An 18,548-nucleotide genomic window follows, 5' to 3' on the forward strand; every position below is an offset into this window, starting at 1 on the left:
TCTTTATTTGATATCTTTGTAATTTCTTTGGATGATATGAGTAGCTAAACCCCCCAATGCTAGGGGGGTGTCCCTGATTAACATTTGTGATGATTTTGAATTCCGAATTTCAATAACATATTTCTCTTTTACATTCAATTTAATGGTATAAGGTTTTTAATGCTTTCCTCGTCGGACCAACTGGATTGATTTATGACTGACAATTAGGATTGACCTCCATTGTTAGGGTTTTTATACCATTATATTATAGTAGATATCACCTAGGACTAGGGATACCCTATAGTAACCGGATTGTTCTTGATTATAATAATATTTGATTTGATCACTAATTTCGAAGGACTTTGGGATTAGGATTTCAATGTTCAAAGGTTTGCCCACTAAGGACTTAGGAGCAAATACCCTTAAGAACCGGTAATTGATAAGTTGAACTTTGTTAATGAAATAAGGGTTCAGAATTGTTACATGTTAATGCACACACCTACCCTGGCATGTTACTCATATTTGGCCAATCAACCTTTTTAAGTTTATTTGCAATTTAATTTGTAATCACAAAAACCAAAACCCCGAGGCTTTTTGTTTAATTGAAGTGCTACTAACTCTATAATATCACGCAGTCCTTGAGATCGATATTCGGGGAATTTTCCCTTTATTACTGCAGAGGCAAAATAGTACACTTGCTATTTTACCGATCAAATTTTTGGCGCCGTTGCCGGGGACTGCCGAAAATTGTAGAGTTTCTAGTTTTATTTCAATTAGAATTTTGTTGCTCTGCGACTAAAATTTTATTTTCAAAAAAAAAAAAGAAAAAAAATATTTTTATATTATTTTTGTTCCTCATTCTAATAATTGTCTAATCTGTTTATGCGAGGCAAGGCCTCAGCAGAATTTCCTTTTGACGCAGAAATTGAAAGGACTTTTCACGCAAGGCGCAAACAAACTCGTCAAGCTAAACTGGAATCTGAGGAAGAAGTAATTACAGTTCATTCTGGTTCAGACACCGAAAGTGAAGAAGAGATCATGGGCGAGGTACCACCACCAGAGAGACTTCTCGGAGACTATGGTGCTAGAAACACACCGGGAGGAAGACTTACTATTGTCAACCAACCGGTGAATGTTCCTAATTTTCAATTGCATCCAAGCACCATCACTCAGCTCGAAAGAAAGCCTTTCACCGGAAAGGTTAATGAAGATGCAAACAAGCACCTACAGAGGTTTCTGACCATGAGTACAACTTTAAAAATCGAAGGTCATACAGAAGAGGCCAAGAAGCTGAGAATGTTTCCATTCACCTTGGCAGAAGAAGCAGAAGAGTGGTTTTATTCCCTTCCAGCGGGCAGCATTACATCATGGGAAGAGATGGAAAAAGCTTTCTTAAATGAGTATTTTCCCGCCTCGGTATTTATAAGGAAGAGGTATGACATTCTGAATTTCAAGCAGAAGGAGGGTGAGCCCTTAGGAGATGCATACAAAAGATTCAAAAGAACTCTAGTAGCATGTCCCACTCACAATATGGACAAGACTGAACAGATGCAAGTATTTGTCAATGGGCTCAGAATGAAAACAAAACAGTTAATTGATACAGCAGCTGGAGGCTCGACAAATTTCACAACAGCCTCAGGCATCATCAAAATCATTGAAGCAATAGCTGCAAATGAGCATTTGGAATTGTATGACAGGTGTGCTAGCAAACCGGAAGGAATCATTGATCTCAAGCTGGAGACTTCTAAAACTCGGGTTGAAGATGCGATAGCCGCAGAAGTTGAAAAGAAATTGAAGGCTATGAATATAGGTAAACAACAGGTGGCTCAAGTTCAACAAGCTCAACCTGTCGGCTGTGAAATCTGTAATGGCCCACACCAAACGGTGTACTGTTTTGCTACTCCCAAGCAGATTGAAGAAATCAAATTCCTAAGGCAAAACAACCCGTATTCTAACACCTATAATCCAGGGTGGAAGAATCATCCAAATTTTGCTTGGAAAGATCAACAACAACAAGGTACCCAGAAGGCAGAGTGGGAAGTGGCAATTGAAAGATTAGCTGGGCAGTGTTCTCAGTTCCAAGAAGAAACAAGAAACAACCACAGAAACACTGCGGCCTCAATTAAAAATCTGGAAGTTCAAGTGGGGCAGATAGCACAGCATCTCACTCTACAGGCACAAGGTACCCTTCCGAGCTCAACTGTGAAAAATCCGAAAGACCAGGAGAAGATTAATGCAGTTACTACAAGAAGTAGGAGAGTAGCAGAATCTGAAAAGGAAAAAGAAAAAGAGGAAATAGATGACCCCATGGTAATAGAGGTGGATTTGGAAATAAGAGAGAATCCAAAAGAGCCAGAAGTTATGGTACCGCCGGTTAAACCAATTGAAGAAAAAAATAAGAAAGACGTTGAACCCGTGATAAAACTGCCCTTCCCCTCCAGAGTGACAAAGAAGGGTTCAAGAGAGAAAGACTTTGAGAAGTTTACTAAATTGTTCAAAAAGTTAGAGGTAAATCTACCATTCTTTGAAGCACTTGAGCACATGCCTTTGTACAAGAAATTTATGAAGGAGGTGTTGGGGAAAAAGAGATCACAAGGAGAAGAACCAAAAATTGCAACGGAAAAGTGTGGTATAGTCTCAACAGCAAGGAAGATCCCAATAAAAAGGAAAGACCCTGGGGCAGTGGCGATACCATGCACTATCAAGAATATAGCATTTAAGAAGGTACTCCTCGATTCTGGGTCTAGTGTGAGTTTAATGCCTTTGTCCATTTTCAAAAAGCTTGAATTGGAAAAGATTAGTGAAAGTAAGACCCAATTAAGGTTCGCTGATCACACCGTTAAGAAATCATATGGGGTAGCTGAAGATGTACTAGTGGAAGTTGATAAATTTGTATTCCCTGTTGACTTCCACATCATGGACATTCCGGAAGACGAAGAAACTCCTATCCTTCTTGGGAGGCCATTTTTGTCGACAGGCCGCTGCAACCTCGACATTGAAAAAGGAACGCTGACGCTGAAATCTTTTGATGAAGAAGTAACATTGAAGATGTTAGGAGTCAAAAGACAGAGGGCGGTTGTGAATGATCAAACTTCTGATGGTATGACAGAAAGTGAGGAAAAGAACAAGAAGTCTAAACAGCTCCAAGAAAAAGTGTCAAGCATAGCCTCCCGGGTGGAACCATCTTATGTAGTTGTCAAAAATCTTGAGAAAGAGCAAGGAAAGAAGAAGAATGTGGGAAGTAAATTAAAGAGAAAAGCGGTGAATGCTTTTCGTCTTCATGAGTTAGTGGTTGCGAAAGTGGCAAGCAACAAGGTTTGGAAAAGGAAATACCCTCCATAATAGAGGGTAATGGACCGTCGAGCCATGCGACGTTAAACGAAGCGCTTCGTGGGAGGCAACCCACGGTTTTAATAATTAATTTCTCTGTTTGTTTATTTTATTTTCAGGAAATAAAAGAGGACGTCTATGGTGAAAGCTTGGAAGTGATCATTAGAGTGCATTACCCTCTGTGAGTCACCTCTCTCGGACTCGTTCTGAAACATTGAGGTCAATGTTTAGTTCAAGTTTGGGGGAGGCTCTTCTCTGTGCATTTTATTTTTATGTTAGTTTTATGTTATTGGTATGATGTGAAACCATAAAGTGAATTCTGCCCAAATTTTTACCGAAATTTTAAATTTTTGTTGAAGAAGTTTTGATCCTAAAGAGCGATCGGGAATAGTATATAGAGATGAAGCGAGGATTGTTTGAGGACAGGAAGTGCGGAATAATGTGACAAGAGGTTTGTGTAAGCACCCTTGGTTCCCTGAAAGAGATACGAGTCTAACGTGTAGATTTGCACCATAGTACTTGTCTCCTGAGAAGTACTTCTCGAGTAGTTTATTGATACAGTCTGGCATAATTCGGATTCACTTGCATGATGGCTGGTTGAGAAAAAAAAAAGAGATATAAAGTTGGCACCAAATGATGAAAAGGCGGTAAAAGGCAATCGGCTCGCTAAGTTGGGTAACCCTCACCCGGTTATTCAGCCCAAAGGAGATTGATCCCCAAACGTCGTCCAAAAGGACAATATATAACTGCAAGGTTTGAAAATTTCATCGGTAATAAAAAGTAGCCAATGCTGCTAGTTTGGCGCCAGAAAAAAATAATAATAAGAAGCCTTGATCCGTCTCATGCAGGTGATGATTATTATAAGAAATGCAGTGCCTTAATATGATTGCCCGAATGAAAGTGGAGGAAAATCGGAAAGAGACTTAAGTGCAAAGCATAAATGGAGAGGTATCCGAAACGGGAGCTTGAGGATTAATGTGGTAACAAAACTCGTCGCGTCATGTGAATGCCAAATCACTGTTTCTTGATCAATACAGACGGATATCTCACGTATGAACACCGTGTGCTTTGAAGGTCATTAACTTTTGTAATTGTCGCTTGAGGTCAAGCAACGGTTTAAGTTTGGGGGAGTTTGATCAGTGGTTTTCACACATATATTTACCGTTGTTTTTAAGTATCTTCAAGTTATTTTATTTAGTGCTTTATGTTATTATTCGTCATTTTATGCTTTGGTTGTGTGTTTTAATGTTTTCAGGCTAATATGGAGAAATCGGAGTAAATCGGTGCGAAACTCAGAAGTTTTGAGGAAGTTCAGAAAACATGCTACAGGAGGCCTGACACGGGTGGCCGTGTTGCACAACACGGGCCGTGTCAGGAAGAGGGCGTAAGAAGAATGGAAAACAGTGGTGCAACACGGGTGCCCGTGTTGCTCAACACGGTCCGTGTTGCTAAGTCTGGGACCAAAGTTGAAAAATAATTATTACAGGGGACCAACACGGGTGCCCGTGTTGCACAACACGGCCCGTGTTGGGTGATGACGCTGATTTCAGTGATTTTTATTATTTAGTTCAGTGGTTGGCCTGCAGGGGTGTTTTTGGAATTTCCAACCAACTTAAGTGAGTCTGCACTATTTAGGAGGGTTTTCAAGATGAATTAGGGATCTTTTTGCCACACGAAGAATTGGAGGATTGAGAGAAGAAGCCTATGCAATTGGAGAAGAACAGAGAACTCTCATGAGCGGAAGCCATTGAAGATCAAAGTTCATCATCTCTATTGTAATGTCTTTATTTGATATCTTTGTAATTTCTTTGGATGATATGAGTAGCTAAACCCCCCAATGCTAGGGGGGTGTCCCTGATTAACATTTGTGATGATTTTGAATTCCGAATTTCAATAACATATTTCTCTTTTACATTCAATTTAATGGTATAAGGTTTTTAATGCTTTCCTCGTCGGACCAACTGGATTGATTTATGACTGACAATTAGGATTGACCTCCATTGTTAGGGTTTTTATACCATTATATTATAGTAGATATCACCTAGGACTAGGGATACCCTATAGTAACCGGATTGTTCTTGATTATAATAATATTTGATTTGATCACTAATTTCGAAGGACTTTGGGATTGGGATTTCAATGTTCAAAGGTTTGCCCACTAAGGACTTAGGAGCAAATACCCTTAAGAACCGGTAATTGATAAGTTGAACTTTGTTAATGAAATAAGGGTTCAGAATTGTTACATGTTAATGCACACACCTACCCTGGCATGTTACTCATATTTGGCCAATCAACCTTTTTAAGTTTATTTGCAATTTAATTTGTAATCACAAAAACCAAAACCCCAAGGCTTTTTGTTTAATTGAAGTGCTACTAACTCTATAATATCACGCAGTCCTTGAGATCGATATTCGGGGAATTTTCCCTTTATTACTGCAGAGGCAAAATAGTACACTTGCTATTTTACCGATCATCTCCCTTTTCGCACTCCGCGCCCGCGGACCCCCCTCGGCGGCCACGGTCTTCACAAAACCAACTCTCACCCAAAAGGAGTTGGGGGGCATTCTTGTCTTAGCACAGCTTGTAAAACTCCTATAAATAGGCGTTTTCACTTCATTTTCTCTTCATCAAAGCTTAGCTGCATACTTAAGCCATATACTGTCGAATTTTGTAAGTGATGATCCATTCACATCGAAGAGTTATCACACCATTGATAGAGTCTGTAATCGAGTTTGGAGAACTTTGGTAGAAGTTAATCTTGCCGCCATTTTCACTTCCATTCGCATTTACTTTCCAATTGTACCAAATTAAAGACTCTGTTTGGAGCAGGTTCCTTATTACAGTCTTAATTTTATTTAATTGCTTTTGTCTTGCATTCGCTTTAATTGATTTATTACCTTGCTTGTCTTTATTTCCATTTTCTTTACATGCTCAACTTTAATATGATTACTTTCATTTCTATGTTTGTCTAAGTCTTTAAAGGTTAGAATGTAAAGACCATTGTCATTAATAACATTTCAAACACCGTATTAGTAGAAACACTTTAGGGGTTATTTTAACTTTTAACACAAGTTTTCTATACTCAGATCGTTAGGAAAAGATCGAAAGCCGTCATATTTTCAAAAGTTAAACTTGGTCAGTTTTCAACCATTCAAAAAGGGCGAAAGCGTTTTGTTTAGTTGATTAGGAATTTTGACGCTATTAGAAAATGATTTTGAAACTGTTTTCGGACGCGGTTATAGGTTTGAAATCCGATTCTTGAGTGGAAGCTATGAATCTCTTTTAAGTCAAATCATTCCAAGTTAAAACCACTTTTTTACTAAGTTGAGAAACTGATTTCTTAAAAATAGGTTTGCTACTTTAACGCTTAGAGCACCTTTTATAAGTGACAATAAAGGGATTTGATTAGAGAGTAAATTCGGTTCTTAGTCAGCGAAAGCGACAAGTTCCCGTTAAATAGTTTCTTTTAAAGAGTAAAAAATATTGCCCCATAAGTAGTTCTATTAAACACAATTGAAATGTTATTTGACTGATGTGACTTACATTCGAGCCTTGCTTTTTATCTGAATTTACTTTACCTATTTATTTTCCTTGCATTATATCCCCTCAACTAAATTGATCTGCCTTAGATAAGGACCTTAATAATATAGTTGATTGATTAACGATTGATCTTTGTGGTTCGATAATCCTTTGTATTACTTCGATAGGATGTGCACTTGCAGTCAAATTTTAGACTCTATAAAAAGAGCCGGTCAATAAAAAACTTAGATTCTTCTTGACCCTTTGCACCTAAAAAATTTAGAAGGATATTAACTTAATCCATGTGCGCATCAGGGTCGGTTTCTTGTCGTAAGTCTTAATCCTTATCTGGTTTTAAAACATGATTTCTTATTCTTATTTAGAGTCCTTAGAGGACAAGGAACAAATGGTCCTTCGATGATAGTGACCTAAGCCCTTTTTTCGTTTGACTTCCCCATTACAATGTATCAAGGAGTGCCTTTCGGCTCAGAGAGGCCAACTTATATGCCTTTAGTAATCCCTCACGCTTACACATTTCGGGGGGGATTCTTCATAATGATTAGTGACCACATCGTACTAGAGTCTTTGAGTTTAGAAACAACGATTATTCGGGACTTTGACCTCCCAGAGTTTTTCATTGTAAAATTCCAAAATTGTAGATTGGGTGTTAACTACTACCAATAGGTCTCTCAATAAAGTGTTTGTTTTGTCATTTGCAATTCGGCCCTCGGGAGTAGGTTATGAATTTTTTCCTTCTTTGGGTAGATCCTCATTGGTGACCCCGACGCTTGGATTGTTAATTTGTAATTCCTTGTGTCGAAGCTGTTACTCGAACACAAGGTGTGTCAAAGTGTGTAACAGTTTGTTACACATAAGTTTGTTTTTAAATCTAGATAGATTTGATTTAGATTTAAAATAGATTAGATTTGATTTAGCTCCAAAATAGGTATTTTGGGCTTTCATAGTTTTGGGCTTTGGCTTAGGGAGAAAGCTAACCTAAATCTATAAATAGGGAGTAACCCTCATTAGTTTGTAATCAAGTCATTATCTTGTATTCACAGAAGTTGCAGTTGCAAGTGAATAACAGAATTTCCACAGTTTGTGGGCAGAGAGAAACTCTGCAGAAAATACTTTCTCCTTCTCTTTTAATATTTCCGCAAACCCTAATCCTATTTTTCTTCATTGTCATCTTTAACGATAAGGAATTACTCAAAGGTTTGAGAGTCTAATTCCAACATCTGGTATCTAGAGCTCCGGTTAATCGATTCAAGGCAAGAAGAATGGCGATGGCAATGAATCATCCGAATGGGCATTTTCCAGCAACACTACCAATTCTGAAAGGAGATAACTATGAGAATTGGTGCAAGCAGATGAAGGTTGTATTCTGTTGTCAAGATCTTTGGGATCTTGTAAAAGAAGGGGTAGAACCGCTTGCAGAAGGTGCGAAGGAGGAAGAAAAGGCTGCTTATAAAGAATTGAAGAAGAAAGATTATAAAGCCCTCTTTATAATCCATCAATGTCTGAGTCCAGATAATTTTGAAAAGGTTAGTGATATAGAATCTTCAAAAGAAGCTTGGGAGATTCTTGAAAAATCTTTTGGATGTGCAGAAAAAGTGAAAGAGGTGAGGTTACAAACTCACAAGAGAACATATGAATTGCTTCAGATGGAAGATAGCGAAAGCATAACTGATTTCTTCACTAGGGTTACGAAACTAGTGAATCAAATCAAGATATGTGGAGAAGTGTTAACAACAAAAGCTGTTGTTTCGAAGATATTGAGGTCTTTGGCCCCTAAGTTCGACCACATCGTGGTAGCCATAGAAGAGTCGAAGGACTTGTCGAAATTGACAAAAGAAGAGCTTCAAGGGACGCTTGAATCTCATGAACAAAGAATGGCTGAAAGAGCTGCGGGCAAGTCGAAGAGCGATGTGGCTTTGCAGGCTCAGTCAGCAAACGAAAAGAAAGGTAAAGGAAGATGGACTGGAAATAAAGGTAGAGGTGGCTACAACAATTCGACTAGTCGAAATCAGCAAGAAGGAAATTGGTCGAATCAGAGAAAACCCTCATATCAAGGCAACCAAAGAGGTGGTGCTGCAAGTAGAGGAAGAGGTGGTGGTCGAAAGTCTGACAAGAGTCACATTCAATGTTTCAACTGTCAGAAGTATGGTCACTATTCGACAGCTTGTCCAGAAAAGAATAAAAGTCAAGAAAGTGATGCAAAGCTTGCAAAACAAGAAGAAGAAGAGATGTTGCTGATGGTCACAACAAAAGATGAAGATAAATTCAAGGACCAGTGGTACTTGGATTCAGGATGCTCATCACATATGTCTGGAAGAAAAGATTGGTTTGTCAACATAAAACCCTCAATGAAGAACATGGTGAAATTTGCAAATGACAATACTTTAGCAGTTGAAGGTATTGGTGATGTAATGATTACGAGGAAAGATGGAAAGAGGTCAGTAATTTCCAATGTGTTGTACATACCAGGCATGAAGAGCAACTTACTTAGCATTGGGTAGTTGGTCGAAAAGAATTACAAAGTTTCGATCGAAGACAAGATGATGAGAGTTGTCGATGCAAGTGGGAGGTTAATCTTGAAGGCTCCTATGTCACAGAATAGAACCTTCAAGATCGAACTCAATGTGATGGAGCACGAGTGCCTTGCAACTGCAGCTAGCAGAGATGAATGGATATGGCACTATCGACTAGGACATCTCAACTTCAATGACATCAGAGACTTGAAAAGAAAGAATATGGTTTCAGGACTGACAGAAATCGACATTCCAAACGAGGTATGTGAGGAATGTGTGCAGGCGAAGCAGCACAAGAATAGCTTCAGCAAGGATGCAGGAAGTAGGGGTGTTCATTGGTTCGGGCAAATCCGAACCAAACCGGAATCCAAACCAAACCATAGTGTTTGGTTCGGACATTTTTTTAGTTCGGGCAAAAACCGAACCAAACCAATGAAACCCGATGTTAATTGGTTCGGGCATCGGATTTTCAAAACTCTACCGCGGGCCCATCTACCCGAACCAACCATAACTAATTTGTATAATTTATATCATAATTATCATAGAAACTAATATAAAGTATTCAACTTCAAGAAGAAAAAATGAAATTACATTTGTGACATTTACAATCTATATGGAGAAACGAAAAAATTAGGAATTTTATATTATTATTGAAATTTAGTTGATGTAAATTAGATATTTTTAAAAAATATTTGTGCACATTTGTTTTTAGTGTATCCAATCAATCCAACCCAAGCCAATCCGTTGTTTTTCGGTTTGGTTTGGTTCGGGCTTTATCCCAAAAATGTGCAAATCCAATCCAAACCAATCCATATATTTTTGATCGGTTCGGACATTGGATTCTCTCAAAACCGAACCAAACCGGCCCGCGAACACCCCTAGCAGGAAGCAAGTCGAAGGGAATCCTTGATGTCATATACTCTGATGTATGTGGACCAATCCAGGTGGATTCGAATGGAGGTAACAAATACTTTGTTACATTCATAGATGATTTCAGTCGAAAACTATGGACTTACCTGATCAAGAAGAAAAGTGAAGTGATCGAGGTATTTGTCAAGTTCAAATCTATGGTAGAAAGACAAAGTGGTCGAAAGCTCAAGGTTTTGAGAACTGATGGTGGTGGAGAATATGTGTCGAAAGACTTCGACATGTTATATGGAAAAGAAAGGATTGTGCATGAGGTGGTGCCACCCTACACTCCACAGCAGAATGGAACTGCAGAAAGGAAGAATCGAACCATCATGAATATGGTAAGAAGTATGTTAAAAGGCAAGCATTTACCTAAAGAATTTTGGGGAGAAGCAGTGTCGACTGCAACATACATTCTAAACAGATGTCCGACAAAGAAGCTAGAAGGAATTACTCCAGAAGAATGTTGGTCTGGTGTGAAGCCTAGCTTGAGCCATCTGAAGGTATTTGGATCTATAGCACATAGACATGTGCCAGATCAGTTAAGAAGAAAACTTGATGACAAGTCGAGTCAAATGATTCTTATATGATATCATTTGACTGGAGGATACAAGTTGTTCGACCCAGTGAACAAGCAAGTAGGGATCAGCAGGGACGTGATCATAGATGAGCTTAAAGAATGGGATTGGACTGAAAATGTCAAGAAGGATTCAGTGAGAATTCTTTATGACGAACCATCTACTGAAGTCGAAAGAGAAGAAGTTCGACAAGAAGAAGTCAGAGGTGATGCAGGCCCAGGCAGACCTCAGAGAACAAGACACATGCCTGTAAGGTTGCAAGAATGTGTGATTACATCAGATGATGTAGTCAATGATGAAGGTGAGCTGGTACATTATGCTTTCTATGCAGATGTCGAACCTGTTAATGCAACTGAGGCATTGAAGGATTTGAAGTGGGTGAAAGCTATGAATGAAGAATTGAAGTCCATCGAAGACAACAATACTTGGTCACTTGTCGAATTGCCTCAAGGCAAGAAGGCAATTGATGTGAAGTGGGTATACAAGGTGAAGTGTAATCCCAAAGATGAAGTGACTCGATACAAGGCAAGGCTTGTGGCAAAAGGATTTCTTCAGAAGGAAGGAATTGACTTCGATGAGGTCTTTGCACCTGTTGCTAGGATCGAAACGATCAGGTTGGTTGTTGGTCTGGCGAACATGAACAATTGGCACATGTGTCAGATGGACGTTAAATGTGCATTCCTGAATGGACCCTTAGACGAAGAAGTCTATGTTGCACAACCAGTTGGGTTTGTGAAACATGGCGAAGAGAGAAAAGTGTACAGGCTGCATAAAGCCCTGTATGGGCTGAAGCAAGCTCCAAGAGCTTGGAATAAGAAGATCGACAGCTTCCTAAGGGAGAAAGAATTTGTGAAGTGCACAACTGAACATGGGGTATATGTAAGAAGAAGCAAGAGTGAATTGCTTATACTATGTCTCTATGTCGATGACTTGTTAATAACAGGTAACTGCAAGAAAGAGATCGAAGGCTTTAAAGGTGATCTCAGCAAGGAATTCGAAATGTCGGATTTGGGCGAAATTTCATACTTCCTTGGCATCGAATTCTACAAGAGTAGTAGAGGCTTGATGATGCATCAAAGAAGATATGCAAGTGAAATTCTCAAGAGATTTGAGATGGAAGAATGCAATTCGACTTCGACACCTACTGAAACAAGATTGCAACTGTCGAAGAACCCAGATGAAGAGGATGTCGACCCAACCCAATACAGAAGACTTATTGGGTCATTGAGATACCTTTGTCACACAAGGCCTGACTTAGCATACCGTGTAGGTATGATAAGTAGATTCATGCAGAAGCCAAAGGTATCACACCTAGCAGCGGCGAAAAGGATACTGAGGTATCTGAAAGGAACTCTCGACTATGGCATTCTATTTCCTGCAGCTGATGAGGGAAAAGAATGCAAATTAGTGGGTTACACCGACTCGAGTTGGTGTAGTGATGCTGAGGATCGAAAATCCACAGCTGGTTATGTGTTTATGCTAGGTGGTGCACCAGTTGCTTGGAGTTCGAGAAAGGAACCAGTAGTGGCACTATCATCATGCGAAGCAGAGTACATAGCTGCTTCTCTTTGTGCATGTCAAGCAACGTGGATGGTGAACTTGGTCGAAGAAATAACAGGTAAAGATCATGGAGCAATTACCATGAAGATCGACAGCATGTCAGCGATCAATCTGGCGAAGAACCCGATAGCACATGGTCGAAGCAAGCACATTGAAATGAGGTTCCACTATCTTCGAGAGCAGGTAGCTAAAGGGAAGATGAATTTGGAACACTGCAGAACTGAGAATCAGATTGCAGATATCATGACAAAGGGAGTGCTGGTTGAAATATTCAGAAGACTAAGAGCTATGATGAATGTAGATAGCTTAGACACAATGAATTAGGTGGTGTGTTAATTTGTAATTCCTTGTGTCGAAGCTGTTACTCGAACACAAGGTGTGTCGAAGTGTGTAACAGTTTGTTACACATAAGTTTGTTTTTAAATCTAGATAGATTTGATTTAGATTTAAAATAGATTAGATTTGATTTAGCTCCAAAATAGGTATTTTGGGCTTTTATAGTTTTGGGCTTTGGCTTAGGGAGAAAGCTAACCTAAATCTATAAATAGGGAGTAACCCTCATTAGTTTGTAATCAAGTCATTATCTTGTATTCACAGAAGTTGCAGTTGCAAGTGAATAACAGAATTTCCACAGTTTGTGGGCAGAGAGAAACTCTGCAGAAAATACTTTCTCCTTCTCTTTTAATATTTCCGCAAACCCTAATCCTATTTTTCTTCATTGTCATCTTTAACGATAAGGAATTACTCAAAGGTTTGAGAGTCTAATTCCAACATGGATCACCCTATCCAACAGAGGGGGTATGGGAGGCTCGGTCGTCGGAAGTCACTGAATTTAGCTTTTTGGGGAGAATAAGGAATTATTGGCCCCCTCCTTTCGGTGTGGACTCTTGCTTATGATTACACTTGCCACATATCGTGGATGGTTAGAATTACGAGTTGGTAATCTTTCCCGATTTTCCATTTCTTGAAATTTGAGAAAGTGATTGCAACATTATTTTTCGTTTCCATAGTCGTAGCCAAGTTTGAGAAAGGAAGATGATCAAGTTTTGATCGTCATTGATTTACCGGTTCCTTCTTGGCTTCTCGTTTTATTTGGTTGGGGTAATACTTGCACGCGGTCTGATACCCATGACAGATGTTGTCAGATATGAGAAATATAAAATTTGTAGAAATTTGTTTGTACCTTGATTTGATATTTAGGGTCTTTTGATTTCACGTCTTCTTAGAGTTTTTGCAAGTCTATACCCCTTTAATTCAATCAAAATAGTTCAAACTAGCAAATGACAAGATATAATTCATTTTGTTATCTGTCGAAATTGCTTTGATTTTCTACGTGAATCATGTATTTGTAGTGCAAGTCTATGTTTGCTTCACAAGTCCTAAAACCTTTTATTCGTTAATAGATATCGAAATAGACATTTTTTCTCTTGACGTCATGAATCATCTCTCTAACATCATTTTTATCATAAATATCTTTATCTTTTAGTTTTTAAGAGTATATTAATATCATTCTCATTGGATATTTTGGAGGTGTGTATTATTAATAGGGAAAAGATATTGTTACACTGATTTTTACACCCACACTGTAGAATTATACTCAAAATATACCAATTTTATTTTATTAATAATTTATTTTATGTTGATTTGTGTGCAACTTACCATTTCTTGTTTATCTTATGTGGTGTAAATGGCGGTGTAGCCAAATGTGGTGTACATATAGCAAACCTGTTATTAATATCATTCTCTATGATTTTACCTTATTTTATAGATTTGATTAGGGGTGGCAAACGGGCATGCCCGCCCCGTTTAGGTCCGCCCCGCAAAAGCCCGCGAAAAAATGGGACGGGGAGGTGCGGGTTTTTTTAAGAGTGCGAGTCTAAAACCTTGCCCCGCCCCACAAAAATGTGAGGGCGGGGCGGGGAAAGCCCGCGGGCATTCGGCTTTTTAGGCCTAAAAATAGTAAAATGTTATAAAAAACAAATGCCCGCAAAAGCCCACAAAAAACGGGGCGGGGCGGGGCAGGCACATTAAAGAGAGCGGGTCTAAAACCTTGTCCCGCCCCGCGAAAAAGTACGGGTAAAACGGGTTTTCCCCGCGGGCCGTGCCCGTTTTGCCACCCCTAGATTTGATAGCTTAGCTATTTAGAACCTAACACATTAGTACACCACAGTGTGAAAAGAAAAAGCTTGAGAAATGTCAGAAATAGGAGCAAAGAAAAAGCTTGAGAAATGTCAGAAATAGGAGCAAATCCCGTACACGTTAAATATATATGTGAAGAAAAACGCAATGGTCCATTTTTCCAGCATTTTTCATTTCTTCAAGTAATAATCTTCTTACCATTCAAAGTGGAGTTCAGAGTTCCTATTCCTTGCATAATAATCCTTCTATGGAGACATACATATTTGGAAACATTATCTAGGCACACTTTATTATAAAAAATAATATATATTACTTCCTTCATTCCAGGGTGAGTGATCTATTTGAAATAAAATGATGTTCCAAAATGAATGATTAATTTCAATTTTCAAAACACTTATTTGAATTCTACCTTCAAATTAATAAAAATTTTACCATTTTCAATACATGATAGGGGTAGTATAGTAAAAACAACACGCAATTTAGCCTTGGTTTTTTCTGCCTGTTTGATTTGCTTTGCTTTGCTATTCACACCACACCCGATTGAGTCAGCAACACACAATTTACCTACATTCTTGTTCTGTCACATTGTGAGAATGATCCAGAGTGAGGATAAACAGTAGGGTCATTTAATTTCAACTTTTTTTAATAGAGAATTGATTTTTATATTTAGGTTTGAGAAAACGTGAGTATTTGAATTAGCTTGAAAAAGGTTTAATCAAGTCATGGCAAGCATTTTGTCTAGTAACTGTTGATTAGATGGACTACCTGCTTATAGAGCTTTATCTATCATATAAGAAAAGTCTACCATTTGGGACTTTCTTAGGCTGTCCACATCAGCAACTCTTCTCTCAATGATCCACATCAGCTTTGGTGGTTACTACAGAATTTTTGATCCTTCAACTGCATGGTGGGCTGCGGCAGTTATGGCTGTGGAAGTTTCACCCTCACAGCTTCTCATGTTGCTGCAGTTATGTAAGGACCATTACTTTGTGCCTCTCCACGTTCCAAACTGCACAATTGCAGTAATTATGTGTTTAAATGGCTTGCCTATTTATCAGTGATTTCATTCTTCTCTTTCCATGCTTGCTAACTTCTGCGGTAATCATTCAGTGCAGTGTGAATTTGCATTATCATGTCAAGGCCTGTTGAGAGAATAGCAGAGATCAATGATGGAAAAGAGCTTTGGAAGATTGTTGTTAGGATTCACCACCGATGGAAAGTTGTCTCCAACAGCAAGGAACATTTTGAAATGATCTTTGTTGACAAATTGGTGATTACCCTGTTTATGTTTCAGTATGTTTATCATTTACCTATGTTTGTATAGTTTGAATCATTTGTTGGTTTCTGCTGCAGGGAGATGATATTCATGCTGTTGTTCCAGCACCGCATGTGTCGGTTTTCACCGAAAAATGCTTATTAGGCCATACTTATACTGTATCTAATTTTAAGGTGGTGCCTTATGTTCTGGCCTTCAGGGCATCGGGACACAGATATATGATAAAGTTTACTGCTGGAACGTCTGTTCTTGATGAAGACAAACATGAGATACCCGCGAAATCGATTTTATTTACAAGTTTTTCAGACATCATAACAGGGAGGTTTGACAAACATGTTCTGATTCGTGAGTATGGTTTTTGGTTTTTTTATTGTCTCATGTTTTGATGCATTATAGCCGTGTGAAATTAATAAATTTATTTCAGATGTCATTGGAATGGTGGATAGTATTGGTTATGCGCAGACTGAGTCAGGTGCAAAGAAGCAGCAAATTAGCATGATGTTGCGTGATCACAGGTTTGTTTTTTTATACATTAAACTGCCTCATATATGAATCATGTTATATATCTTAATGTGTTGTGATCATGGTTTAGCAACAACATGTTGAACTGTACTCTGTGGGAATCATACGCGGATCAGTTCATCAAGTTTAACAAAGTTAGGGTTGCTGCATCACTACCTACAGTTGTGTTGCTTCAGTATGCCAAAGTGAAGGAAGAAGGTTATTCCATGACTTATTTTATAAATTAATACTAAATCAAAAAAATCTGTGATAAATATATTGACAAGGTTATGTTGTATTTGCAGGAAAGTATCCTCTGTCTGTGACAAACACCTACAATGTGACCCTTTTATGTGTTGATGCTGATTTTCCGATCATGAAAGACTTTATTGATAAGTATGTTGATAGTGTCATCCATTTTATGCAATTATTTTTTTCATGTATGAATTTGATAATGATCCATGCTCTGCAGAATGCCTGAGGAGAGCAAGGTAACCCTGTCTGACCAACTTGGAGGGAATTCCCAATATTCCTCCCAAAGTTCTGAAAATCAACAGCTCACTCCTGTGCAAAAATTGTTCTCAAAGGCTGTTGTTTTGCCTATTGCTGAGATTATTCAACTTACGGATGTATGTCTTTCTATTTTCCTATATTATCGTAATTATAACCTCATTGTTTAGTGTGTCACATGTTTCTGATTTTGGCGGCTATTTGTCCAGGTTACATTTTGCGCTACTGTCGCTACAACAAAATTATTAGTAGCATCTCCGTTTGGATGGTTCTATCGTGCCTGCCATATGTGTCAATCTATAGCGCGCGGGGACAGCCCCCCCTTTGAGTGTGAATCTGGTCATGAAACCATGGCTGAAGTCCTTAGGTTTTAGTTGTTCTCACCTAATAGATGTTGTTTCTGTCATGTTTTTGATGTTTCTATGTTGTCGGCTTTTTTAACGGAACGACTTCTTATGATGTTCAGGTATAAGATTGAAATTGAGGTTACTCACGGGGGCCAAAGCTGCAATTTTGTCTTCTGGAACAGAGAATGTGAAATGCTGTTGGGTTTATCTGCATCGCAACTTCGTAACACTATGATTCAGGTTATATTTATATTGTGCAGACGAATTAGAATGTACTTTTCAATACTCTGTGTACACTAATATGGCCAGTTGTTTAAATAGGCTGGAATTACTGATCCATTGGACTTTCCGTTAGCACTTGATCAGTTGTTGAAGTTGGAAATGGCTATGAAGGTTAAGTGGCATCCACGCTGGAAGAACTGTTCTGTCGTTATGATTATAAAAAATGATCCTATTATCCAGCAACTTAAGGAAAAATGGGGAACAGATGAGGTCAGCTCTAATAAACTGACATTTGTTTTATAAAAGAGGACTTCATATTATAACAATTTTTGGCCTGATTTTGTTTTTCTTTGGTAAATTCTCAAGGAACCTATTCCAATCCAAACTGTCGTACCTGATACTCTGGAGGTAGAAATTTTAAACTGTGTATGCATTTTTTTGCTTTTCCTGTGATTATGTTATATTGAAAACTGTGTTTAACAATATATAGATTAAAGAGAGTGTTGATGAAGCTAAAACAGATGCCAATGAAGACTGTGAATTGGTTACAGTAAGTCTCACTGCAACACACTTACCTACTTACATTTAGATCAATATTACTAACACTTACCGACTTACATTTATATCACTATTCCTAACTAATAGTCTTCATCGTGGCATTGCAGGACCTGGAAATTACATCTGAACACAAGCCGGATGCTGTCACACCTGGTGGTAAGAGACATCTTCCTGCTGCATCAAGTGAATCTATTGATGGGGAACTGTCATCAAACAAGCTGAAGAAGATAATTAAAATGGAGAAGATTGATTAGGAATATTTTTATTTTGTGTGTGTTTTGCTTAGGTGTTTGTTATAAAAACTGAATGTTAGTTTCCTTTGCTTTTAATCATGTGTGTGATTTCATTTTCTGTAATAATTAGTGCATGAATACTGGCTATGTGCTTCTGTTATGTTCAATTTGATTTAAGAATTATCAATGGTTTCTTTGGCTTATTATATTCAAATGATTCAAATTGAACTACATATTATATATACTATTATTAATTATTTTGATTCTTTTTGATCATATATCAAACATTCCATTTTAACTATACCTCTTATAACGCGGTGCTCCTTTTTTATTATTTTTAATGTTAGTTACAATAA

At 38.2% G+C, this 18,548-nt stretch overlaps 2 protein-coding genes across 2 annotated transcripts; both read left to right on the forward strand.

Annotated features, from left to right (window-relative positions):
* Positions 1-15,677: 15,677 nt before the first annotated feature.
* On the forward strand, positions 15,678-16,570 carry LOC131651063 (uncharacterized). Its single transcript, XM_058920740.1, has 4 exons — positions 15,678-15,815; positions 15,899-15,979; positions 16,218-16,336; positions 16,414-16,570. Exons 1-4 carry the CDS (start codon positions 15,678-15,680, stop codon positions 16,568-16,570), a joined length of 495 nt encoding a protein of 164 aa, XP_058776723.1.
* Positions 16,571-17,275: 705 nt separating this feature from the next.
* Positions 17,276-18,225, forward strand: LOC131647920 (uncharacterized). Its single transcript, XM_058917736.1, has 5 exons — positions 17,276-17,419; positions 17,501-17,671; positions 17,768-17,809; positions 17,892-17,951; positions 18,067-18,225. The coding sequence occupies exons 1-5, from the start codon at positions 17,288-17,290 to the stop codon at positions 18,211-18,213; spliced, it is 552 nt and encodes a 183-aa protein (XP_058773719.1). The 5' UTR covers positions 17,276-17,287; the 3' UTR covers positions 18,214-18,225.
* The last annotated feature ends 323 nt before the right edge of the window (positions 18,226-18,548 follow it).

The sequence above is a fragment of the Vicia villosa genome, linkage group LG2, assembly GCF_029867415.1.
Source record: "Vicia villosa cultivar HV-30 ecotype Madison, WI linkage group LG2, Vvil1.0, whole genome shotgun sequence".
In the NCBI taxonomy this organism is placed as follows: Eukaryota; Viridiplantae; Streptophyta; class Magnoliopsida; order Fabales; family Fabaceae; genus Vicia; species Vicia villosa.